General features: G+C 44.0%; 1 protein-coding gene and 1 long non-coding RNA gene across 3 annotated transcripts in view; one reads left to right on the top strand and one right to left on the bottom strand.

Annotated features, from left to right (window-relative positions):
• Positions 1 to 784: 784 nt before the first annotated feature.
• Positions 785 to 27186, bottom strand: part of LOC118965523 — a 28171-nt gene continuing 1769 nt past the window's right edge. The window contains exons 2-3 of the long non-coding RNA XR_005052897.1: positions 21377 to 21530; positions 785 to 1085 (exon numbers count right to left, since the gene is read on the bottom strand). This is a non-coding gene — a long non-coding RNA (uncharacterized LOC118965523). The remainder of the gene's footprint in view (positions 1086 to 21376; positions 21531 to 27186) is intronic.
• Positions 1862 to 11973, top strand: LOC110530061 (Y+L amino acid transporter 2). 2 transcript variants are annotated; one of them, XM_036985604.1, is made up of 10 exons: positions 1862 to 2075; positions 2528 to 3052; positions 4250 to 4375; positions 5174 to 5318; positions 6049 to 6172; positions 7372 to 7475; positions 7866 to 7962; positions 8177 to 8326; positions 8516 to 8699; positions 10094 to 11973. In XM_036985604.1, the coding sequence occupies exons 2-10, from the start codon at positions 2545 to 2547 to the stop codon at positions 10186 to 10188; spliced, it is 1533 nt and encodes a 510-aa protein (XP_036841499.1). In that variant the 5' UTR covers positions 1862 to 2075; positions 2528 to 2544; the 3' UTR covers positions 10189 to 11973. The 2 variants fall into 2 exon arrangements, with proteins under 2 accessions (XP_036841499.1, XP_021468523.2); XM_021612848.2 differs by having other exon boundaries at positions 1863 to 2064.

Raw genomic sequence — 27186 nt, 5'->3', positions numbered from 1 at the left:
TTCTATTTTTTCCCCCACCTAAATGACACCCAAATCTACCTGCCTGTAGCTCAGGACCTGAAGCAAGGATATGCATATTCTTGATACCATTTGAAAGGAAACACTTTGAAGTTTGTGGAAATGTGAAATTAATGTCGGAGATAATACTACAAAAAAAAGTGAATAAAAAATGCAATAGAAAAGCTACAATGTATTATTCCAGGTTAGGTGCAATTTAGATTTGCCACTAGATGGCATCAGTGTACGTGCAAAGTTTTAGATTGATCCAATGAACCATTGCATTTCTGTTCAAAATGTTGTATCAAGTCTGCCCAAATGTGTCAAATTGGTTTGATACATTTTCAAGTTCATAACTGTGCACTCTCCTCACAATAGCATGCTTTTCTTTCACTGTAGTAGCTACTGTACATTTGACAGTGCAGTTAGATTAACAAGAATTTAAGCTTTCTGCCCTTATCAGATATGTCTATGTCCATGTCCTGGGATTTTTCTGTTTGTTACTTACAGCCTCATGCTAATCACATTAGCCTAGGTTAGCTCAACCGTCCCGCAAGGGGAGGGGGGGGGGGGTGTAAAGTGTAGATTTCTTTCCTATTTTTTCTTCTTTGATTGATTTTCACTGATTGCCATATTATGAATCCATATTCCCTACCATGCATGATTCCTTCTATACTGGAAGACATCTTGTGATAAGAGAGATAGCAATGCTCTGGTTTCAATAGTGTCACGAACTTGCTCGAAGTCCGTAACAAAAAGGGAGACAGACAACGTGGCGATAAGGAATACCAAAAATATATTTATTAACAGAAGTAACGTAAATACAATTAACAATGGTGTGTGTAGTCAGTCATCAGTAGTGTAAGTGAGTGTGATTGCGTGCATACATGTGATAATGAACGGTGTTGAAAGGTGCCAAAGCAAACAAACAAACAAAACAGCCACAAAAATGCCACAACCAAAATCTGACCGTCTGCATGGAGAATCTCCTCAATGACTGGGGAAGCTGTGTATTTATCCCAGGACACACCCGGGCCCAGGTGTGTCCCATGTCGCTGACGACCCTCCCAGCTCCGCCCGCCGACATCCTAATAAGGAAAACAAGAGCAAAGAGAAAGAATACGGCAGACAGAGTGGGAGGGTCATCACAATACTCCCTATGTCACAGTTTCCCAAACTCGTTCCTCGGGACCCCAAGAGGTGCCTGTTTAGGTTTTAGCCCTAAGCACTACATAACTGATACATATAATCAAGTAATCATCAAGCTTTGATCATTTAAATCAGCTGTGTAGTGTTAGGGCAAAAACCAAAATGTGCACCACTTGGGGTCCCGGGGACCGAGTTTGGGAAACGCTGCCCTATGTAGTCAGTCACACTTGATATTCTATTTTCTTGTATATCACCTTATAAGACCTTCCATAAATCAGGCTATTGTTGTACTGTAGGCCTCTTTTCTTCATTACCCCCACCACACTACTGTTCAGACATGGTATCATGACTTCCTGTGTACAGTCAATGTATAATGTTTCCCTTGTATAAGAGGCCATGTTTGTTTGTGACTGACACGTTGTCGAAAACTAAATGGTCGGGGGCCAAACTGTGATATATTTCATCATTCAAGTCTCGGCCTAGTCTTTACAGTACAGGAATGTGCAGCTACAAAGTAATTCAAGGACACTTGAGTGGGATCAATGATGGGACTCGACTCCACAATAATATTCACGTAAACATTTTTGGTTTGGTTTTACTCGGCCCAGTGAACTGCATCCGGCGTTTATCTGGACTCCCTCAGGGCAAGAAGAGTGGGGGGTGGGCTCTCTTTCGGAGTACCGACATTCTCCCGAAATAGCAGGAGAGAGGGCGTCATCGCTGGGAAAACAGCCGTTGCACTGGGATTGCAACACCGACTGTCCTGTTGCTACCTCTCAACTGTGTGAGCTCCTCCAGTTATATTTGAGTCAGGAAACTCATGGTGGGGACATGACTGGTCGCCGTTTGAGCATTCAGCCTTAGAAGAGGAAAATCCCCGATTCTCTGTTGTGACCCTTGTTCTCTTGAAGACAACAGGTGCAGTAAATGTATATATTTTTTTTTTACTATGTTTTATCACTAGATCATTGGGTTTATCGATTTGTTTTCTACCCGTGACTTGGACTCTTTGTGTAGACAACCATGGTAGAGGAGACTTACTTGTGACCAGAACATTGTGTCCATTTGTACAATTACAATGGCATAGAATGTCTATTTGACCCTGCTGAAGATCTAAGAGAGCAGGTGCTCTGGCTCTCCTTTAGAGGACATGGCAGGATAATTGTTTTGGTTTTAGTATCAGGCAGCCCCTTAGGCCAATCCAAATTTAAAGAGATACTTCACCCCAAAATCGAACAAAACTAAAGTGAAAGATTGGCACTTTTTTTTTTTTTTTTTTTTTATGTAATGGGTTTTGGAATTAACTGAGGGTGGGCACTGTCTAATATTTGAATCGTAATACATTTGATTAACTTGACCTTTAACCTCCTGTTTTCCTCAGCTCCACATTAAGGCAGAATGAGAGAGAAGCTGGCTGCCATGTCGCGATCGCTGTGCCCCGGCTCGCAGGCCGAGGCCAGCGACGACCTAAAGACACCGAACGGCGGCGAAGAAAAGATGCAAATGAAGCGCGAGATTTCCCTCCCCAATGGCATCTGCCTCATCGTGGGCAACATGATTGGCTCTGGAATCTTTGTCTCGCCTAAAGGCGTCCTCATGCACAGCGGCTCCTACGGGCTATCGCTAGTCATCTGGGCTCTCGGCGGCATCTTTTCCGTTTTCGGAGCACTGTGCTATGCAGAGCTGGGAACCACGATCACCAAGTCGGGCGCTAGTTACGCCTACATCCTGGAGTCGTTTGGCGGTTTCCTAGCTTTTATCAGGCTGTGGACGTCCATCCTGCTCATTGAGCCGGCCAGCCAGGCGGTCATCTCACTGACCTTCGCCAACTATTTAGTGGAGGCGTGGTACCCCACCTGCCAGCCCCCCTACGACGCCATCCGCCTCATTGCTGCCGCCTGCATCTGTAAGGGACCTGCCTCTGTTTGTTTTTACCACTAACATTAAGTTACAAATGGAAGACTTTATGGACCAGTTTCCCGGACAATGATTTAACCTAGTCCTGGACTAAAAAGCTATTTGTCCGTGTCCCAGAAACCGTCCTTTGGGTTTTATCAATTTCTATTGGGGATAACTAGGGTCTAGTAACAATGACTATTTTAGGTAAAGACTCAAAACATTTCCAGACTTGTTCTTTGAGAGGCTTCTGGTAGAGGTGTGTCTATTCATGTCTGTCTAAACATGTGATTGTGAAGAATAGAATTGACTTTACTTGATTTTTTTTGGAATGAAGGGTGTTTTGGAAAGTATTTTTTTGTGTGTGTGTAATGGTACTGTAGGTGCCTTTACTAGAATGAGGCCATGTTCAGATAAACCACTCTCTTTAGTCACGCAAACACATCCTCGACTTGATGCCCAGTCAGAGCATTAAAATAGCCCTGAACCCACTTTGCTTCGTGCAGCTCCTCTTGGCCATCTGAAATTGGCACTGAGCTGGTATTTAGGTTAGAGAGCAGCAATGGCATGATTCAGCCACACTGTCCAGACTAGAGTTTCCCTCAGCCCAGAGACATCTGCCACTAGTGCAAGAGAGGCTTGACAGCCAGCATGAATCCGCTACGATCTGGGTCTGCGGTTCATTAACCGAGTAACTACAGTACTTGTCTGTGTAAAACAGGCCCCACTTAAATGGTTATCTCCTCGTCAGGACACATAATTAGGAAAACTCTGGGCCCTAGATTGGTTTGACGGACGTTTGGTTTCTCCTCGCAAGCACACACACACACACACACGTTTGACTCATCATTATGGAGTGAGAGAGAGAGACACACATTCCATTAAAACATGCCATTATTTTTCATCTGCCAGTAGTGTACCATCTCTGTTCCATCAGTTTCATGGCAGTGAAGGGATGTGAGGTGCTTGCTTTTCCCTCTGCTTCAGTTACACAAACAGTACAGATTGTTCAGTGACAGAGATCAACTATTTTGGGATTTGGAAGGGGTAACTCAGGAGCACACTGATATTACAAAAAAAACAACAATGTTCTACTTTTCTTCTGCTTTGTCCTTTTCTTTCTCCTACTTTGCATCCGTTTCCTACAGAATATCATCTCTCTCTCCCCCCCCCCCCCCAACCCCCCCTCTCGCCCTCTCTCCGCCAGGCATGCTTATCTTTGTAAACTGTGCCTATGTTAAGTGGGGAACCATGGTCCAGGATCTGTTCACCTACGCCAAGCTCATGTCACTCATCCTCATCATCATTATAGGTATCATGAAGATAGCCAAAGGTAGGAGAGATTGTGATGTGGAGGGGATATGGGCGGAAGATTCACTTTTATTCTTTGCTGATTGTAGACTTACTCCATGCCGTTTAAAAAAATTGTTAGCTAGCAATGTCCACTATAACCTGGCTAACATTTTCAGAGAATGTAGCACTGCTAGCAGAATGGCTGCTTCTGTTAGCAGCCATTTTAAAGAATGGGGAAAGTGAGGGAGGACACCCCTTTTTGTGGAAGGGAGAGCCCTTTCCCCATGCTTTTGAATGCATTGCTAACGGAAACAATCCCTTTTCACTAGCATTGCTACATTCTCCGAAAAGATACCCTAGGGAATTCGACAATAAGATGATTAACATCCCTTTAAAGGGGGAATCTGCAGTACAAACATTAGCAAAGCATACACCCAGCCTCAGTTTTGGTAAAAACTGAGGGATGAGGCTGAAGAAATGTAACCACACTCAAATTCATAGACAAAGCTATGGTTACAAGGACTGAATATCCATGATATCAAAAGTATGCGTTTGACGCTATTTAGTGTTTGTTTATACTTATAGTATTTACAAACAATGGAGTGAAAGATGCTTTATATTTTTGAACTACGCTCATGAGGCATTTAGAAGATACTGTATATAAGGAATCACTGGGCATATTGTATATCGTTAATTAAAAAATCACCAAAATGAATCACCAACCTCTGAATGTTCACAGTGACGGGGGGGGGGGTCTAAAGATATGCAATAGAAGGGATTAATGCTACATTTCTCTTTCTCTCTGCCCCCTCTCCCAATTTCTCCCTCCTGCCTGTAGGAGAAACCCAGAACTTTCAGAATCCGTTTGAGGGCTCCTCCACAGAGCCTGGGTCTATAGCTCTGGCCCTCTACTCTGCTTTGTTCTCCTACTCTGGCTGGGACACACTCAACTTTGTCACAGAGGAGATCCAGAACCCAGAGAGGTAATCTCCCTGTTTCCACATTCATTTATAACGGGGCTATACGGGGTCATGGCAAGTCTTACAAGGCATTATACATGCATGATTTTTATTCATATTTTTTTAGTTGATCGGATCTTAGCCCAGAGAGTGGTGGACTTGTTAGCAGGCGTTATACACCCAACAAAGTATACATCTCCTCTCTTCCACTCTCATAGCCTTTGCCCATTATAAACTCAAACATATTTCAGACTGTACTGTGTATGACTGTAATCGTGCCTGGTTTAATTCGAGTTCAGCCCATATTCAGAGAAGCTGCGTCAGTACTGTCATCCCCAATCAGCCATGCCCCCTTCACCCAACACTTTCTGCCCTTAGAGCAAAGACAACATCACTATTCATGATTGGACTGTATATTTGGATGGTGATACGATGATTACGCACCCGGAGTATAATGGGAGCCATGCTCAAGGCCTAATTTGGCGGTGAAGAAAGGACAAGGTCTTGAATAGAGACAAATGTTAAAGAGCATTGGGTTTATTTATACTTGGGTCTATTGTACAAGAGTATAATGACGATGGATATTTTTTTTATTGATGACAGCTTATTTGGTAACAAACAATCACCAGTTTTTCCCAAACATTTCAAATAAATACTTGTGTATAAGAAGTATTGAAAATGGCCTCACCCACTAAATAAAAATGATGGATTTGTTTCGCTGACCTATTGACCTCTGACTTCTTTATTGCTATAGGAACCTGCCTCTGGCCATTGCCATCTCCATGCCCATTGTGACCATCATCTACCTGCTGACCAATGTGGCCTATTACGTGGCTCTGGACATGTCCTCTCTACTAGCCAGTGACGCTGTCGCCGTGGTGAGAACCTCCTGACCCACATGCTAAAAATAGGGCCAAATATGGGGCTGTTAAGATCATGTGACCCGTCTCTGTGTCCATGTTGTTAGAGAGTACTATAGTACAATATATCAGATAAACCGAGATGACCATTTGAATCATTTCAGGAAATGTAGTTATTTTACTAGAAGACACGTTGTTGCGTGCAACATAAGTGATAGCACTGAATTCTACGGTGTATTTTAAATATAATAATTATATACCTTTGATAATATACTGAACAAAAATATAAATGCAACATGCAAGATTTTCTAAAATATCAGTCAATTGAAATAAATTCATTAGGCCCGAATCTATTGATTTCACGTGACAGGGAATACAGATAGGCATCTGTTGGTCACAAATACCTTTAAAAAAAACATTCTCATCACGGTATCTCTGTGCATTCAAATTGCCATTGATTAAAAGCCATTGTGTTCGTTGTCCGTAGCTTATGCCTGCCCATACTATAACCCTACCGCCACCATGGAGCACTCTGTTCACAACGTTGACATCAGCAAAGTGCTCGCCCACACGACGCCATACACGTGGTCTGCGTTTGTGAGGCCGGTTGGACGTACTGCTGAATTCTCTAAAGCGAGAGGTCTGCTGGGTGCAAACTTGAACGTTGTGAAAATTCTGTGCAACTTCCGCCGTGCGTTTACTGTGAACACTAAGGTTGTACCCGCTTTAAGTTAGTTTCAGACAGTGGTCAAGTAGGCTTTACAAAATAATGCATTTTATTATTCCCATACCATTATTACAGAGAATCAGACAAATTATGCTACCCTCTGCTTATTGGCTACTTATATTATTCAAGCCTGTCTCAAAATACAACACTGCCCCTTTAAGACCAAGCTTAGAGGGAACATTGGTTGGATGCGGCTTATGGTAGAGAAATTAACATTCAATTTTCTGGCAACAGCTCTGGTGGACATTCCTGCAGTCACCATACCAATTGCACGCTCCAAGGCATTGTGTTGTGTGACAAAACCGCACATTTTAGAGTGACCTTTTATTGTCCCCAGCACAAGGTGCACCTTTGTAATGATTATACTGTTTAATCAGTTTATTGATGTGCCACACCTGTGAGATGGATCTTGGCAAATGAGAAATTTACACATGTTGTGTTTATTTTTGTTCAGTGTATTTTACTGAACCCATTTCGTCTAATCCCACAGACTTTTGGAAATGCGGTCCTGGGACCGTTCAAATGGATCATTCCCATTTCCGTGGCCATGTCCTGCTATGGAGGACTCAACGCCTCCATCATCGCTGCCTCCAGGTACTGACCACATTTTTCTGAAGTTTAAAGGGATAGTTCACTTTTTTGAAGCTTTAGCTTTTTAAACTTTTTTTTTTATATGCATCTACGGTGTTGTTGTTTCATCAAAATGTTTTTTAAGTTTGTTAGATGGTTATTCAGCAACCAATGTCAACAATCACCCAGCTAGCAGAATTGGAGCATGTAGCATGCTAGTGAAAACATATTGAACTAGTTAGTGGTCATTGAAAGCCAGAGCTTTATCCCTTCAATGACTGGCAATGGACGTTATCTGAGATATTTGAATGTCCTACAATCAACCTGTGGGTTAGACCACCTCAGATATAAAAATCTAGTTTTACGTCCGAAGCGCTGATACATTCCATTGTGGCCGCTGAATGCCCTGTCCAGGTTGTTTTTCGTGGGGGCGAGAGAGGGACACCTTCCAAACAGTCTGAGTATGATCCAGGCGGAGCGCTACACACCTGTCCCCGCCCTCATATTCAACGTGAGTGACATCACATCTCCATAGAGCATAATGCTCTCTTTTTGATATATTACTGTATAGTATATCTCTCAGGTCACAAGTACGGGCCATGGCCCTCCTAAAGCAACCCCAAAAGGAATCTGTGATCCATCTTTCGAGAAACACTCGTCTATGGTGCATTCAGATCAGACCCACAGTGGAATGTCACTCATCCCTGGGTTGTGTGTTCTTCCAGGGGTTGATGGGCTTGATCTTTCTGTGCGTGGAGGACGTGTTCCAGCTCATCAACTACTTCAGCTTCAGCTACTGGCTCTACGTGGGCCTGTCTGTGGCCGGCCTCATCTACCTGCGCTTCACTCAGCCAGACAGACACAGACCTGTTAAGGTAATGTTAGAAAGATTGGTGTCTGAATTTGAGTCTTGTGTGTTTGATTGGCTTGTCTCACTCTCTCACACACATACAGACGAGAGAGAGGGATGCCAATGGATGAGTAAACTTGCATCTGCATAGTTGTGCATCATCACCATAGCTTGATCCGCTGTACCTTGGCTAACCACTGGCTCCTCTCCACAGCTCTCCCTGTTCTTTCCCTTCGTTTACTGCCTGTGCAGTCTGTTCCTGGTCATCGTCCCTCTGTACGGCGATACCATTAACTCCCTCATAGGGATCGGCATCGCCCTGTCTGGAGTGCCTGTTTACTACGTGGCCATATACCTGCCTGAGGACAGGAGGCCCAAGTTTATATGCAGACTAAATGGTAAGGATCAGAGCTGTAGACACACAGACACAGGGCTGGTTTCCCAGAGCCATTTTAAAACTACTTCAGGACTTGAAAGCATGCTAAATGGAAATGTTTTTTTTTAAAGTGCTTTTTAGTCCAGCAGTTGGTCAAACCGTCACCCATTTTTGCAGACAATTACTGTAAGAGATTCATATGCATTGTAGCTAGAAAGTAACTGGAAGTTTTGTGATTTTGAATTCTAATTCTGCCATTTCATGTCTGAACTAATATGATTTCAACGTATGTGTAGCAGACTGGCGTGTCCACACATTTTTCACGTGTTTGCGGATTCACATGTGTAAGAATGAAAAGTTGAAAGTGTGACCGAAAAATCTAAAGATGTATCTTTTTGAAGCATGTTAGTAAAGGGTGCTAAGTTGGAAATCTGTAGGAACGCCTGAGTTTATTGGGTGGCTGATTAACAAAGAGTGCCACTGTAGGCAAGAGATAGACATAGTGAGTGTACAGGAACACCTAACACCTTCCTAATATTGAGTTACACCCCCTTTTCCTCTCAGAACAGCCTCAATACCTCGGGGCATGGGACTCTACAAGGTGTCGGAAGCGTTCCACAGGGATGCTGGCCAATGTTGACTCCAATGCTTCCAACAGTTGTGTCAAGTTGGCTGGATGTCCTTTGGGTGGTGGACCATTCTTGATACACACGGGAAACTGTTGAGCGTGAAAAACCCTGCAGCATCTGGCACCTACTACCGTACCCCGTTCAAAGGCACTTAAATATTTTGTCTTGCCTATTCACCCTCTCTGAATGGCACACATACACAGTCAATGTCTCAATTGTCTCAAGCTTAGAAATCCTCCCCTTCATCTACACCGATTGAAGTGGATTTAACAGGTGACATCAAGCGATCATCATGGATTCACCTGATCAGTCTATGTCATGGAAAGAGTAGGTGTCCTTAATGTTTTGTACACTCAGTGTATTTACTATTGATGGTGAAGGGAAGGATAAATAACCTTCTGAAAACCCCAAATTGAGTTATCATCACTGTAGCAACCACAGCTCTGTCTGTTACAAATTGTTTGTTGTGCATCCTATCCATGTTGACCCGTGAACAACAAGTCCTCTGAGTGTAATTTGATTAGACTGTTTTTAGACTCAGTGGTTTGTTTTTGGCTGTGGATCTGGGGACTAGGAGTATATCATTAAATGTGGTTCAGGGAAATGTTTTGTCAGTCCACAATGTCACACTCTGTCCCTGAGCTTATCAAGCCCCGATGTGACTTAGTAGTCTGGTGTATCACATGAAAGAAACCACACATCAAAATGTATTTAGGCTTTTCCAACATAAACTCTGCCTGACCACTTGTTTACATTTCTCTTCATCTCTCTCCCCTCTCCTTGCCAGCCTGGGTCACCAAATACACCCAGATCGTGTTGTACTGCTGTCTGACTGAACTTGATGTGGAACCAGAGAAGCGAGAAGACAGCAAAGCTCAGTGAGGAGGCCTGGTGCCCCCCCCCCCCCGGCCCATGCCACGCATGATGCACATGCCTGGAACACGAAACCTGTCTGAGCCGTGCGTGGACAAAGGCTGCACTGAAGGGTTGGCTGGTGAGGGCTCAATGCTTGCCCAACTACCACATTGCGTTCTCAAAGTCTTTCCAAGTCTTGAGGACAAAAGAGGAGCTGGTACTTGATCATGTGCGGAAGGAACTGATAACTGTGGGATTTTTTTTGTTTTTTGGCGAACATATTATATTTTCCTATAAGAGTATGACTGCTCATTGTGTAATATGCTCATGGTAATATAATGTCATGTGCTTACCTGTGTTCTTCTTCAAGTGTTTATACCTTAATGTTCCTCCAAGAGGTTTACCTAGTTATTTTTTGGGATAGCACTTACAGTACATGTCCTACAGTTCTGACAGTCAACAGTCTTTGGCTTGTGTCTTCTTGTGCCGAGTCACTAAGTGGTGGTCTGACAATGTTATGACTTACAAAACATGGCCGAATGGACCAATCGGTATGGTGTAAATTACATACAGTAGAACTAATCACATAACGCATGTATTAATTACAATATGAGCTCTCAAACAGGGATTTGATTATTAAAGTGTTTGGTTTTTAATTGCTCAATGATTATATTTCAATGTGCTAGTTCCTAAAACTGTTGTGGCCTACCATTTTATTTAGCTAGGCTTGGGCTCCAATGCAACCCATTTTTATCTCAATATCAAATCATTTCTGGGTAACAATTAAATACCTTAATGTGACTGTTTTTCAATTAAAATGGACAAAAAGAAACAAAATAGCTTCTTAGCAAAGAGTAATTTCTCAAGCAAGAATTTTGCTAGGACTGTCTGTGAGTGGTCTGAGTGGGGAGGGGAAAACTGAAAACTAGCCTTTATTGACAGAGGTTTGAAACTCTTTCTTATTGGTCTATTAACCAATTTACCACCTGGTGATGTCACCGGGCAGACCAATACGCCATCCCACCAAATCAGGCTGAAATTTCAGGCAGTCTTTTAAAAACAGCTTTTTACACTAAAATGGCATTATCATAATTTTCACTATTTCGCAGTATTATTCCAACTTCATAGTGCAGACAAATAAAACACAGGAAATCACGTTTTTGATAACACTAGGCCTTTAAAGCTCTGAATTACTCAGAGTCAATAGCACTGTATATCACTTTTATAGTGGCCTGAATCGTGTTATCTTTTATGTTTTCATGAAGCTAGAGACTTAAAGTAGTCGTCAGGGCTATTTGCAAAGTATAATCTTTCAAATCGTTTGGATGTTAGGCAATCTGGCACACGTGGACCACTGTCACAACTTTTCTTTGTTTCCTCAGCCCACCTTCTCCCTTTACCAACCTTACCCTATCCCTCTCTCCTTTACTCCATTTCTTTTCCCTTGATCATTATGTCTCTCTGTCTCGCTCTTCCTCGTTCTTGGGAGATGTTACAACACCTGATTAGGGTGTAGTTATGGCTTTTGACATTTTGATACAGATTTGATTGAGCCTTACCCAAAAGGTGTTTCTTTCTTGTTCCATTTTACGTTCTTGAGCATACGAGTTAAAGCTGTGATTAGTCAAATCATGTGTTGTTTCCTTGTTACCATAATTTTCTAGTATGAATTAAAATATTGAATATCTATTTTCCCCCATAACTCTAATGCCTTTTCATTTCCAAGGCTCGTGTTATGTCACGAGTTGACCTGCTTTTAAACTCTTGTTTAATCAAAACATCTAATAAATAGCATTTCACACTTTTAAATAATATGGTTATGACTTGTCAATGTTCAGTGTATCACATAAAAGCTGAGGTAATAATCCTCAGTTAGATCTCAAGAGCGCCTCACAGGAGTTCAACTCTCTCCCTGTACTGCCTCTCACATGACCTGACCATGCTTTTCTCCAGTGTACATTACCTGTCTGTCTGGTGTCAGGGTACTTGGCAGTGATGCCCCTTAAAAAGCCAATGTAACTTCCTAGAGTGCCTTCGAAAACTATTCAGACCCCTTGAGTTTTTCCACATTTTGTTTTACGTTACAGTCTTATTCTAAAATTGATTAAATTCATGTTTTTCCTCATCAATCTACACTCAATAGCCCATAATGACAAAGCAAAAACTAAACATTTCTGCAAATGTATTAAAAATAATAAAATACCTTATTTATATAAGTATTCAGCCCTTTGCTATAAGACTCAAAATTGAGATCAGGTGCATCCTGTTTCCATTGATCAGCCTTGAGATGTTTCTACAACTTGATTGGAGTCCACCTGTGGTAAATTCAATTGATTTGACATTATTTAAAATCACACACCTGTCTATATAAGGTCCCACAGTTGACAGTGCACGTCAGAGCAAAAACCAAGCCATGAGGTCAAAGGAATTGTCTGTAGAGCTCCGAGACAGGATTGTGTCAAGGCACAGATCTGGGGAAGGCTACTCAAAAATTGCTCAAAAAAAAGGTCCCCAAGAACACAGTGGCCTCCATCATTCTTAAATGGTATAAGTTTGGAACCGCCAAGACTCTTTCTAGCTGGCCTCCCAGCCAAACTGAGCAATTGGGGGAGAAAGGGCTTGGACAGGGAGGTGACCAATAAATAACCTGATGGTCACTCTGATCCTCACTTGGAGATGAGAGAACTTTCCAGAAGGACAACCATCTCTGCAGTACTCCACCAATCAGGACTTTACGGTAGAGTGGCCAGGCGGAATCCACTCCTCAGTAAAAGGCACATGACAGCCCGCTTGGAGTTTGCCAAAATGCACCTGAAGACTCTCAGACCATGAGAAACAAGATTCTCTGGTCTGATGAAACCAAGATTGGCCTGAATGCCAAGTGTCACGTCTGGAGGACGTTCTTTTTAAAATTCTTCAAGTTCTGTCAAGTTGGTTGTTGATCATTGCTGAACAGCCATTTTCAAGTCTTGACAAAGATTTTCAAGTCGATTTAAGTCAAAACTATAACTAGGCCACTCAGGAACATTCAATGTTGTTTTGGTAAGCAACTCCAGTGTATATTTTGCTTTGTGTTTTAGGTTATTAACCTGCTGAAAGGTAAATATGTCTCCCAAAATCTGTTGGAGAGCAGACTGAAGCAGGTTTTCTAGGATTTTACCCATGCTTAACTCTAATCTGTTAATTTTTATAAAAAAACATCCTAGTCCTTACAGATGACAAGCATAGCCATAACATGATGCAGACACCAAGCTTGAAAATATGAAGAGTGGTACTCAGTGATATGTTGTATTTTCCCCAAACAGAACACTTCATATTCAAGATTTAGTCCATTTCTGTCTTCAAATATTTGTTTTCTGTACAGACTTCCTCCTTTTCACTCTGTCATTTAGGTTAGTATTGTGGAGTAACTACAATGTTGTTGATCCATCATACGCTTTCTCCTATCAGCCATTAAACATTAAACAGCCATTGAACTGATTTAATGTCTCCTATGACAAAATGTTGAAATCCCTGAGCGATCTACTTCCTCTCCGACAACTGAGATAGGAAGGACGCCTTTATCTTTGTAGTGACTGGGTGTATTGATAGACCATCCAAAGTGTAATTAAGGGATTTTTAATGTATGCCTTCTTTAATTTTTAACCATCTACCATCCGAACATCACACCTGCTGGACAGGTACAGGAGGGCAACAACAACTGCCCGAGTTACACCAAGAATGCACAATCTCTCCATCAGTGCACAGAGTGTCCGCAATAGGCTGAGAGAGGCTGGACTGAGGGCTTGTAGGCCTGTTGTAAGGCAGGTCCTCACCAGACATCACCGGCAGCAACGTCGCCTATGGGCACAAACCCACCGTCGCTGGACCAGACAGGACTGGAAAAAGTGCTTCTCATTGACGAATGCGGTTTTGTCTCACCAGGTGTGATGGTGGGATTTGCGTTTCTCGTCGAAGGAATGAGCGTTACACCGAGGCTTGTGCTCTGGAGCAGGATCGATTTGGAGGTGGAGGGTCCGTCATGGTCTGGGGCGGTTTGTCACAGCATCATCAGACTGAGCTTGTTGTCATTGCAGGCAATCTCAATGCTGTGCATTACATGGAAGACATCCTACTCCATGTGGTACCCTTCCTGCAGGCTCATCCTGACATGCCCCTCCAGCATGACAATGTCACCAGCCATACTGCTCGTTCTGTGCGTGATTTCCTGTAAGACAGGAATGTCAGTGTTGTGCCATGGCCAGCAAAGAGCCCGGATCTCAATCCCATTGAGCACGTCTGGGAACTGTTGGATCGGAGGGTGATGGCTAGGGCCATTCCCCCCAGAAATGACCGGGAACTTGCAGGTGCCTTGATGGAAGAGTGGGATAACATCTCACAGCAAGAACTGGCAAATCTGGTACAGTTCATGAGGAGGAGATGCACTGCAGTACTTAATGCAGCTGGTGGCCACACCAGATATTGACTTACTTTTTTTTGACCCCCCTTTTGTTCAGGGACACATTATTCCATTTCTGTTAGTCACATGTCTGTTGAACTTGTTCAGTTTATGTCTCAGTTGTTGAATCTTATGTTCATACAAATATTTACACATGTTAAGTTTAATGAAAATAAACACAGTTGCTGAGTTTAGAACCCTCTGTGGAAAGGGTTCTACATGGAACCCATAAGGGTTATCCTATGGAACAGCCGCATAACCCTTTTGGAACCCTTTTTTCTAAGAGTGTAGGCCAGTGACACAAAATCTCAATTTAATCCATTTAGAATTCTGTAACACAACAATATGTGGAAAAAGTCAAGGGGTGTGAATACTTTCTGAAGGCACTGTATGCATTAATTGCCTGGGGAAGGAAGATGCCCAAGAGGCACTCAAGGACCCCGAGTCCTGTGAGCACTGCAAACTGCTGACGAGGGCAGGTCTGAAGAGGACACTTAAACAAGCTTTGTTCTTGGTAGTCCCCTCTCGCCTCCGAGCCAAGAGCAACAGCTGAGGCTCAGCTCCCTGCAACCGAGCCCAGTTGGTGCGATGCCATGGACAGCCTCGACTCAATCCCTTCACTGTCTGATGATGTAGTGTCAGGGGAAGGCGAGTAAAGGGATGACGAGGATTAATCTCACAGATTTCCTCAAGATGGCCACCATCTCCTGAGCTGACAACCCTGTTCTCCCGCCCTCCCAGGCCCGCAGGCCTGACGTCGCAGAGAGCAGTGGAGCTGCCACTGCTCCATTGGAGTTTTGGCTCCTTCATGTCTGCAAGCGGGCCGCGACACAACTCAGGACCTATTAAGTGGCCTATACAATGGGAAGAGACTCACGTCCCATACAGCCCCGATAATATAACTGCTCCCCGCAGTATCAGCTTGCCTCAGAGCTTGTGGGATAAACCCCTCACTAGCAAGATTCTCACTAGCAAGATTCTTGCTAGTAGTACCCTGAGCCTGGACATGTACAATATGGAGGAATCCGGATTTGGCAACCCTCTCACCATGGAACCGTTACCAACACCAGCGCCTCACTCCCTAGGAAGATGGAGCGCTTTACTGCCTCCGTTTTTTTTAGAAGACATACAAGGCATCAGCCAAAGCAAGCAGACCTCTTGGATGCCCCAATGACACCCAAGGAGTTGTTCAGGTCCACTGTCGCTGCCATGTGGCAGAAGTGTGACAAGCGCCCAGTGGTGGAAAAAGTTCCCAATTGTCATACTTGTGTAAAAGTACATATACCTTAACCTCTCTGCGCACAGATCCCGTTAGCGGGATTAAATTCGACAACATACGACGAGCGCTACATAAATAGTCATATTAAAAATACAAGTGTCTCACATGGTTCAAAAGCATAGAATCTTGCTAATCCAACTGCGTTGTCAGATTTTAAAAAAGATTTACAGCGAAAGAATACGATGCGATTATCTGAGGACAGAGCCCCATACCAAAATACAATTTAAACTAGAGGTTGACCGATTAATCGGAATGGCCGATTAATTAGGGCCGATTTCAAGTTTTCATAACAATCGGAAATCGGTATTTTTGGGCTCCGATTTGCCGATTTAAAACCTTTTTTTTTACACCTTTATTTAATCTTTATTTAACTAGGCAAGTCAGTTAAGAACACATTCTTATTTTCAATGACGGCCTAGGAACCGTGGGTTAACTGCCTTGTTCAGGGGCAGAACGACAGATTTTCACCTTGTCAGCTCGGGGGATTCAATCTTGCAACCTTACAGTTAACTAGTCCAACGCAATAACGACCTGCCTCTCTCTCGTTGCATTCCGCAAATGCAGTAAGCCAAGGTAAGTTGCTAGCTAGCATTACATTCATCTTATAAAAAACAATCAATCATAATCACTAGTTAACTACACATGGTTGATGATATTACTAGATATTATCTAGCGTGTCCTGGGTTGCATTTAATCTGACTGAGCATACAAGTATCTGACTGAGCGGTGGTAGGCAGAAGCAGGCGCGTAAACATAAATTCAAACAGCACTTTCATGCGTATTGCCAGCAGCTCTTCATTGTGCGTCAAGCATTGCTCTGTTTATGACTTCAAGCTTATCAACTCCCGAGATGAGGCTCGTGTAACCACAGTGAAATGGCTAGCTAGTTAGCGCACGCTAATTGTCGTTTTGTTGCTGGTTTGAGCCCAGGGAGGAGCGAGGAGAGGGACGGAAGCTATACTGTTACACTGGCAATACTAAAGTGCCTATAAGGACATCCAATAGTCAAAGGTTAATGAAATACAAATGGTATAGAGGGAAATAGTCCTATAATTCCTATAATAACTACAACCTAAAACTTCTTACCTGGGAATATTGAAGACTCATGTTAAAAGGAACCACCAGCTTTCATATGTTCTCATGTTCTGAGCAATGAACTGAAACGTTAGCTTTCTTACATGGCACATATTTTACATGGAACATATTGCATTTTTACTTTCTTCTCCAACACTTTGTTTTTGCATTATTTAAACCAAATAGAACATGTTTCATTATTTACTTGAGGCTAAATTGATTTTATTGATGTATTATATTAAGTTAAAATAAGTGTTCATTCAGTATTGTTGTAATTGTCAATATTACAAATAAACAAATAAAATCGGCCGATTAATCGGCATCGGCTTTTATGGTCCTCCAATAATTGGTATTGGTATCGGCGTTGAAAAATCAACCGGTCGACCTCTAATTTCAACCAGCACAGGCGTAACAAAATCACAAATTGCAATAAAATAAATTGTTTACCTTTGACGATCTTCCTCTGTTTGCTATCCCAAGGCTCATTGTTACACAATGAATGGTCTTTTGTTTGATAAAATACATTTTTATAGCCTAACACAAAACATTTTGTGAACCGCTTGAGTCGTGAATTCCGTCTCATTCTATTTTCGACGAAACAGTCAATGTAAATACACACACTAAACGTGACTTTATCCAGTCATGTTCGGTTTCATTACAATCAACTGGTTGTTTGTAACACAACCAAACTTGATGGGTCATTTCGCGGGACTGAAAGAAACCGATTTGAAGACAAAAAGTAATGACCTCATTGTGCACCAATTATATAACCGCTGTTTCGTTGATTGACTGTATTTTAACCCAATGACCACTGATCGTCTTGAAATCTAGCTTGGTAGATAGCCAATGACCTGAGGTAAACGGCAATATGTAATGGTTATGTGTTGGAAGACCAACCCATGTAGTAAACTCCGGCGTAAAGAGGGTCATTCGCCATTGAAGATTCATACTGGAAGGAGCCACGCGTGTTACGCACAGCACTATTTTGGTAAAGCGCATCTTCAGCTGTTTATGTTTCAAACAGTATGGCGACTAAGTCAGGGAAAGCTATATCTAAGTCTAGATATACAGATGTACACACAATTTTAGAAGAAATTGATCGAGAAAATGAGACAGAGGCTATTGGAGGACGATTCAGTTAGCGAGCATAGCTTTGACTCCCAAATGGAAGAATATTTTTTGAACGGAGAGAGCATCATTTTGGACTGGTAAGTTATTCTCATGCTAATGCCGATGTTTGAAATTAATAATATAAAATAGTATTTGTGATTTCTTGACATTTCTACACATTGGCTATACATTGTGGGTGGGGGGGTATGTTTGTAAGTATGTGTATGACCCATAGCCTATGTATGTATGTATGTGTGTGTGTGTGTATATGTATATACATACACACTGCTCAAAAAAATAAAGGGAACACTAAAATAACACATCCTAGATCTGAATGAATGAAATATTCTTATTAAATACTTTTTTCTTTACATAGTTGAATGTGCTGACAACAAAATCACACAAAAATTATCAAAGTCAACCATATTTATCAACCCATGGAGGTCTGGATTTGGAGTCACACTCAAAATTAAAGTGGAAAACCACACTACAGGCTAATCCAACTTTGATGTAATGTCCTTAAAACAAGTCAAAATGAGGCTCAGTAGTGTGTGTGGCCTCCACGTGCCTGTATGACCTCCCTACAACGCCTGGGCATGCTCCTGATGAGGTGGCGGATGGTCTCCTGAGGGATCTCCTCCCAGACCTGGACTAAAGCATCCGCCAACTCCTGGACAGTCTGTGGTGGATGGAGCGAGACATGCTGTCCCAGATGTGCTCAATTGGATTCAGGTCTGCGGAATGGGCGGGCCAGTCCATAGCATCAATGCCTTCCTCTTGCAGGAACTGCTGACACACTCCAGTCACATGAGGTGATTGTCTTGCATTAGGAGGAACCCAGGGCCAACCGCACCAGCATATAGTCTCACAAAGGGTCTGAGGATCTCATCTCGGTACCTAATTGCAGTCAGGCTACCTCTGGCGAGCACATGGAGGGCTGTGCGGCCCCCCCAAAGAAATGCCACCCCACACCATGACTGACCCACCGCCAAACCGGTCATGCTGGAGGATGTTGCAGGCAGCAGAACGTTCTCCACGACATCTCCAGACTCTGTCACGTGCTCAGTGTAAACCTGCTTTCATCTGTGAAGAGCACAGGGCGCCAGTGGCGAATTTGCCAATCTTGGTGTTCTCTGGCAAATGCCAAACGTCCTGCACGGTGTTGGGCTGTAAGCACAACCCCCACCTGTGGACATCGTGCCCTCATATACCACCCTCATGGAGTCTGTTTCTGACCGTTTGAGCAGACACATGCACATTTGTGGCCTGATGGAGGTCATTTTGCAGGGCTCAGGCAGTGCTCCTCCTGCTCCTCCTTGCACAAAGGCAGAGGTAGCGGTCCTGCTGCTGGGTTGTTGCCCTCCTACGGACTCCTCCACGTCTCCTGATGTACTGGCCTGTCTCCTGGTAGCGCCTCCATGCTCTGGACACTATGCTGACAGACACAGCAAACCTTCTTGCCACAGCTCGCATAGATGTGCCATCCTGGATGAGCTGCACTACCTGAGCCACTTGTGTGTGTTGTAGACTCCGTCTCATGCTACCACTAGAGTGAAAGCACCGCCAGCATTCAAAAGTGACCAAAACATCAGCCAGGAGGCATAGGAACTGAGAAGTGGTCTGTGGTTTCCACCTGCAGAACCACTCCTTTATTGGGGGTGTTTTGCTAATTGCCTATAATTTCCACCTGTTGTCTATTCCATTTGCACAACAGCATGTTAAATTTACTGTCAATCAGTGTTGCTTCCTAAGTGGACAGTTTGATTTCACAGAGGTGTGATTGACTTGGAGTTACATTGCGTTGTTTAAGTGTTCCCTTTATTTTTTGAGCAGTGTGTGTGTGTGTGTGTGTGTGTGTGTGTGTGTGTGTGTGTGTGTGATATATATATATATATATATATATATACATACACATACATATACATATACAGTGCCTTGCGAAAGTATTCGGCCCCCTCGAACTTTGCGACCTTTTGCCACATTTCAGGCTTCAAACATAAAGATATAAAACTGTATTTTTTTGTGAAGAATCAACAACAAGTGGGACACAATCATGAAGTGGAACGACATTTATTGGATATTTCAAACTTTTTTAACAAATCAAAAACTGAAAAATTGGGCGTGCAAAATTATTCAGCCCCCTTAAGTTAATACTTTGTAGCGCCACCTTTTGCTGCGATTACAGCTGTAAGTCACTTGGGGTATGTCTCTATCAGTTTTGCACATCGAGAGACTGAAATTTTTTCCCATTCCTCCTTGCAAAACAGCTTGAGCTCAGTGAGGTTGGATGGAGAGCATTTGTGAACAGCAGTTTTCAGTTCTTTCCACAGATTCTCGATTGGATTCAGGTCTGGACTTTGACTTGGCCATTCTAACACCTGGATATGTTTATTTTTGAACCATTCCATTGTAGATTTTGCTTAATGTTTTGGATCATTGTCTTGTTGGAAGACAAATCTCCGTCCCAGTCTCAGGTCTTTTGCAGACTCCATCAGGTTTCCTTCCAGAATGGTCCTGTATTTGGCTCCATCCATCTTCCCATCAATTTTAACCATCTTCCCTGTCCCTGCTGAAGAAAAGCAGGCCCAAACCATGATGCTGCCACCACCATGTTTGACAGTGGGGATGGTGTGTTCAGCTGTGTTGCTTTTACGCCAAACATAACGTTTTGCATTGTTGCCAAAAAGTTCAATTTTGGTTTCATCTGACCAGAGCACCTTCTTCCACATGTTTGGTGTGTCTCCCAGGTGGCTTGTGGCAAACTTTAAACAACACTTTTTATGGATATCTTTAAGAAATGGCTTTCTTCTTGCCACTCTTCCATTGTTGATTCTTTGAAGCCTGAAATGTGGCAAAAGGTTGCAAAGTTCAAGGGGGCCGAATACTTTCGCAAGGCACTGTATGTATGTATGTATGTATGTATGTATATATATATATATATATATATATATATATATATATATATATATATATAAATGGAATGGAGTAGAATGTAACAGCAAACCCACACATCTCAACACAGCGACCATGCTTCCTCCACTCAGTCAACATATTGTGGATTAGAGGGAGCATGGCCGAGATGCGCGTGTCTGCCGCTCCACCCCACCCCTACACGAAATAGCCTATTTGAGGCTGTTGAGGGGAGGGCAGGCCCACAATAATGGCCAAAGTGAAATGGAACAGCACTTCAACCTTATGTTCCCTGTACACTATATATATATATATATATATATATCTGTTTATTATAACTGTTATTACAGGGCTCATATGTGAAACTATTCTAACTGAACATTTTCTTTCACAGTGACACTTACTCCGAATGGGAGCCCCCAGTGCCAAGGTGTCCATCCCCCACTGAAGCTGGTTCATCCAGCCGGACACCTGTTGTCTCCGGCTCCACACCACCCGGGCCATCTAGAGGTGTGAAGGCACTGACAAAGAAGCGGAGGAGGGGAAGTGTGCCACCTGCTAACAAAGGGACAGAAGGGCGTTGGCAAACTGTCCTAGAAGATGATGTGGAGCCACCTAAACCAACATTTAGGCCGAAAAGGAAGCCAGGACCTCAGCTGAACATGACTGCTACGTACAGCCCCCTTCAGCTTTTTCAGCTGTTTTTCACCCAATCCCTTGTTGATTCGCTCGTGTCTAACACGAATAAGTATAGGGAGAAGAAGCAAGCAGGCAAAAAAGTAGCATGGAAGCCCATTTCCATTTCAGACTTTTTCTGCTATCTTTCACTGGTCATCTACATGGGGCTGGTGAAGCTGAAAACCCTGAGGGACTACTGGAAAACATAATCTCTCTACCAACTGCCTTTCCCCATGACTTAGGTCTTGCAAAAGGTTTCTGGTTCTCTCACAGGCGCTTCATATCAGTGACCCAAAGGATGATGAAGCGAATGACAAGAAGAGAGGCACAGCAACATTTGATAGACTGTGCAAAATCAAACCTCTCTACCCCAGCATTGTTGAGGCCTGCAAGACCTATTTTCAGCCAGCCCAGAACATGTCAATAGATGAGAGGATGGTAGCCTCAAAGGCCAGAATTGGCCTCAAACAATACATGAGAATAAAAACAACCAAATGGGGTTACAAGCTGTTTTGTGTCTGCTGATTCTGTGTGTGCCTACACATGCAATTTTTTTGTCTGTGAGGGGAAGAACAGTTTTGCTACTGGTAAGGGACTATGACTCTAATGCAGTTATTGGATTTTCAACTGCTATGTTCATATTTTAGAACAACATATGGATTCTTTAGACATTCAGAATAGTGAAAAAATGCATACTGAGGGAAAATAATGGCACTTTACAAATTATTACTAACCCAAACACAGTGAGGATGGGCCTCACCTTCAGAGAAGTGCTAAGAATGTATTAAATAATTATTATAACAATATAATAATATTAATCTCATCCGTTTTTTTGTTTGAAAGGAAAGGGAGAAAAAAGATCCAATCAGGATTTTTCTTTGCTGGTCTCTGGTGAGATACATCTAGCTAGCTAAGTCAGCCATTGGCTAGGCCATCAGAAGCTAGATAAAGACATCTGCCATTCAACTGTATTAGGGAAACATTTTGGAGAGAAAGTGGAATCAACCAATCACGTTTTGACTTAATGGATGGGACCGTTTTTACACAAACTTCTGGAAACTTCTGCCTTCTTGAAGGCCAACAGTCTGTCTCTCCACAACAACGCCGGATTCCTGCCATAATCCCTGGACCACTACTTATTTTTTTTTTTGAATTTTACCCCTTTTTCTCCCCAATTTCGTAGTATCCAATTGTGTAGTAGCTATCTTGTCTCATCGCTACAACTCCCGTACGGGCTCGGGAGAGACGAAGGTTGAAAGTCATGCGTCCTCCGATACACAACCAACCAAGCCGCTGCTTCTTTAACACAGCGCACATCCAACCCGGAAGCCAGCCGCACCAATGCGCCGGAGGAAACACCGTGCACCTGGCCACCTTGGCTAGCGTACACTGCGCCCAGCCCGCCACAGGAGTCGCTGGTGCGCGATGAGACAAGGACAACCCTACCGACCAAGCCCTCCCTAACCCGGGCGACACTAGGCCAATTGTGCGTCGCCCCACGGACCTCCCGGTCGCGGCCGGTTACGACAGAGCCTGGGCGCGAACCCAGGACTCTGATGGCACAGCTGGCGCTGCAGTACAGCGCCCTTAACCACTGCGCCACCCGGGAGGCCCTGGACCACTACTTCTGATCTTCACAGATAGCTTGCACCCAGTACCGAAGCTATCCCTGAGGCCCACCTCCCGGCCTACTCAGCTGTTCACCTGAACCCCACTCATACATGGCTAGAGCCCAATACTCCACCGGATCCTTGCTGTAAACTCTGGACCTTGGCTAACGCCACTGCCACGAAGCTAGCACCAGTTAGCCGTGAGCCAGGCACATCCCCTTGCTAGCAGGCACATCTCCCTGCCAACCCTGAGCAGACCTCCCCTACCACCCCCGTGCTACTAACTTTAAACGCTGTGTCGCTAGCGTAGTGGCGGCTTCCCCTGTCCCATCGACTGCTGCCCCCTGGATACTGTGATCACTTGGCTACATAGCTGATGCCTGCTGGACACTGCAATCACTTGGCTACATAGCTGATGCCTGCTGGCCTGTCCATTAATCACGGTACTCCATTCTGTTTGTTTATGTTTTATCTGTCGGCCCCAGCCGCGAACTCAGGCTCTGTGTGTAGTTAATCCGACCCTCTCTGCCTAGTCATCGCCTTTTTGACCTGTTGTTGTGCTAGCTGATTAGCTGTTGTTGTCTCACCTGTTTTAGCTAGCTCTCCCAATCAACACCTGCGATTACTGTATGCCTCGCTGTATGTCTCTCTCAAATGTCAATATGCCTTGTATACTGTTGTTCAGGTTAATTATCATTGTTTTAGTGTACAATGGAGCCCCTAGTTCCACTCTTCATACCTCTGATACCTCCTTTGTCCCACCTCCCACACATGCGGTGACCTCACCCATTACAACCAGCATGTCCAGAGATACCTCTCTTATCATCACCCAGTGCCTGGGCTTACCTCCGCTGTACCTGCACCCCACCATACCCCTTGTCTGCGCATTATGCCCTGAATATATTCTACCATGCCCAGAAATCTGCTCCTTTTATTCTTTGTCCCCAACGCTCTAGGCGACCAGTTTTGATAGCCTTTAGCCGCAACCTCATACTACTCCTCCTCTGTTCCGCGGGGGATGTGGAGGTAAACCCAGGCCCTGCATGTCCCCAGGCACCCTCATTTGTTGACTTCTGTGATCGAAAAAGCCTTGGTTCATGCATGTCAACATCAGAAGCCTCCTCCCTACGTTTGTTTTACTCACTGCTTTAGCACACTCTGCCAACCCTGATGTCCTTGCCGTGTCTGAATCCTGGCTTAGGAAGGCCACCAAAAATTCGGAGATTTCCATTCCCAACTATAACATCTTCCGTCAAGATAGAACTGCCAAAGGGTGAGGAGTTGCAGTCTACTGCAGTGATAGCCTGCAAAGTAATGTCATACTTTCCAGGTCCATACCCAAACAGTTCGAACTACTAATTTTAAAAATTACTCTCTCCAGAAATAAGTCTCTCACTGTTGCCGCCTGCTACCGACCCCCCTCAGCTCCCAGCTGTGCCCTGGACACCATTTGTGAATTGATCGCCCCCATCTAGCTTCAGAGTTTGTTCTGTTAGGTGACCTAAACTGGGATATGCTTAACACCCCGGCAGTCCTACAATCTAAGCTAGATGCCCTCAATCTCACACAAATCATCAAGGAACCCACCAGGTACAACCCTAAATCTGTAAATAAGGGCACCCTCATAGACATTATCCTGACCAACTGGCCCTCTAAATACACCTCCGCTGTCTTCAACCAGGATCTCAGCGATCACTGCCTCATTGCCTGTATCCGCTACAGATCCACAGGCAAAAAAACACCCCTCATCACTGTCAAACGCTCCCTAAAACACTTCTGCGAGCAGGCCTTCCTAATCGACCTGGCCCGGGTATCCTGGAAGGATATTGACCTCATCCCGTCAGTTGAGGATGCCTGGTCATTCTTTAAAAGTAACTTCCTCACCATCTTAGATAAGCATGCTCCGTTCAAAGAAATGCAGAAATAAGAACAGATATAGCCCTCACTCCAGACCTGACTGCCCTCGACCAGCACAAAAACATCCTGTGGGGGACTGCAATAGCATCGAATAGTCCCCGCGATATGCAACTGTTCAGGGAAGTCAGGAACCAACACATGCAGTCAGTCAGGAAAGCAAAGGCCAGCTTCTTCAAGCAGAAATTTGCATCCTGTAGCTCAAATTCCAAAAAGTCCTGGAACACTGTAAAGTCCATGGAGAACAAGAGCACCTCCTTCCAGCTGCCCAATGCACTGAGGCTAGGTAACACAGTCATCACCGATAAATCCATGATTATCGCAAAACCTGGACCCGTACAAATCAGCTGGGCTTGACAATCTGGACCCTCTATTTCTGAAACTATCCGCCGCCATTGTCGCAACCCCTATTACCAGCCTGTTCAACCTCTCTTATCATATCGTCTGAGATCCCCAAGGATTGGAAAGCTGCCGCAGTCATCCCCCTCTTCAAAGGGGGAGACACCCTGGACCCAAACTGTTACAGACCTATATCCATCCTGCCCAGCCTATCTAAGGTCTTCGAAAGCCAAGTCAACAAACAGATCACTGACCATCTTGAATCCCACCGTACCTTCTCCGCTATGCAATCTGGTTTCCGAGCCGGTCACGGGTGCACCTCAGCCACGCTCAAGGTACCAAACGATATAACCGCTATCGATAAAAGACAGTACTGTGCAGCCGTCTTCATCGATCTGGCCAAGGCTTTCGACTCTGTCAATCACCATATTCTTATCGGCAGACTCAGTAGCCTCGGTTTTTCCAATGACTGCCTTGCCTGGTTCACCGACTACTTTGCAGACAGAGTTCAGTGTGTCAAATCGGAGGGCATGTTGTCCGGTCCTCTGGCAGTCTCTATGGGGGTGCCACAGGGTTCAATTCTCGGGCCGACTCTTTTCTCTGTATAAATCAATGATGTTGCTCTTGCTGCGGGCGATTCCCTGATCCACCTCTACGCAGACGACACCATTCTCTATACATCCGGCCCTTCCTTGGACACTGTGCTATCTAACCTCCAAACGAGCTTCAATGCCATTCAACACTCCTTCCGTGGCCTCCAACTGTTCTTAAACGCTAGTAAAACCAAATGCATGCTTTTCAACTGTTCGCTGCCTGCACCCGCACGCCCGACTAGCATCACCACCCTGGATGGTTCCGACATAGAATATGTGGACATCTATAAGTACCTAGGTGTCTGGCTAGACTGTAAACTCTCCTTCCAGACTCATATCAAACATCTCCAATCTAAAATCAAATCTAGAGTCAGCTTTCTATTCCACAACAAAGCCTCCTTCACTCACGCCGCCAAAATAACCCTAGTAAAACTGACTATACTACCGATCCTCGACTTCATCTACAAAATAGCTTCCAATACTCTACTCAGCAAACTGGATGCAGTTTATCACAGTGCCGTCCGTTTAGTTACTAAAGCACCTTATACCACTCACCACTGCGACCTGTATGCTCTAGTCGGCTGGCCCTCGCTACATATTCGTCGCCAGACCCACTGGCTCCAGGTCATCTACAAGTCCATGCTAGGTAAAGCTCCGCTTTATCTCAGTTCACTGGTCACGATGGCAACACCCACCCGTAGCACGCGCTCCAGCAGGTGTATCTCACTGATCATCACTAAAGCCAACACCTAATTTGGCCGCCTCTCTTTCCAGTTCTCTGCTGCCTGTGACTGGAACGAATTGCAAAAATCGCTGAAGTTAGAGACTTCTCCCTCACCAACTTCAAACATCTGCTATCTGAGCAGCTAACCGATCGCTGCAGCTGTACATAGTCTATTGGTAAATAGCCCACCCAATTTACCTACCTCATCCCCATACTGTTTATATTTATTTACTTTTCTGCTCTTTTGCACACCAGTATCTCTACCTGCACATGACCATCTGATCATTTATCACTCCTGTGTTAATCTGCAAAATTGTAATTATCCGCCTACCTCCTCATGCCTTTTGCACACAATG

The sequence above is a fragment of the Oncorhynchus mykiss genome, chromosome 8, assembly GCF_013265735.2.
Source record: "Oncorhynchus mykiss isolate Arlee chromosome 8, USDA_OmykA_1.1, whole genome shotgun sequence".
In the NCBI taxonomy this organism is placed as follows: Eukaryota; Metazoa; Chordata; class Actinopteri; order Salmoniformes; family Salmonidae; genus Oncorhynchus; species Oncorhynchus mykiss.
This window is presented reverse-complemented; position numbering and strand designations above follow the sequence as displayed.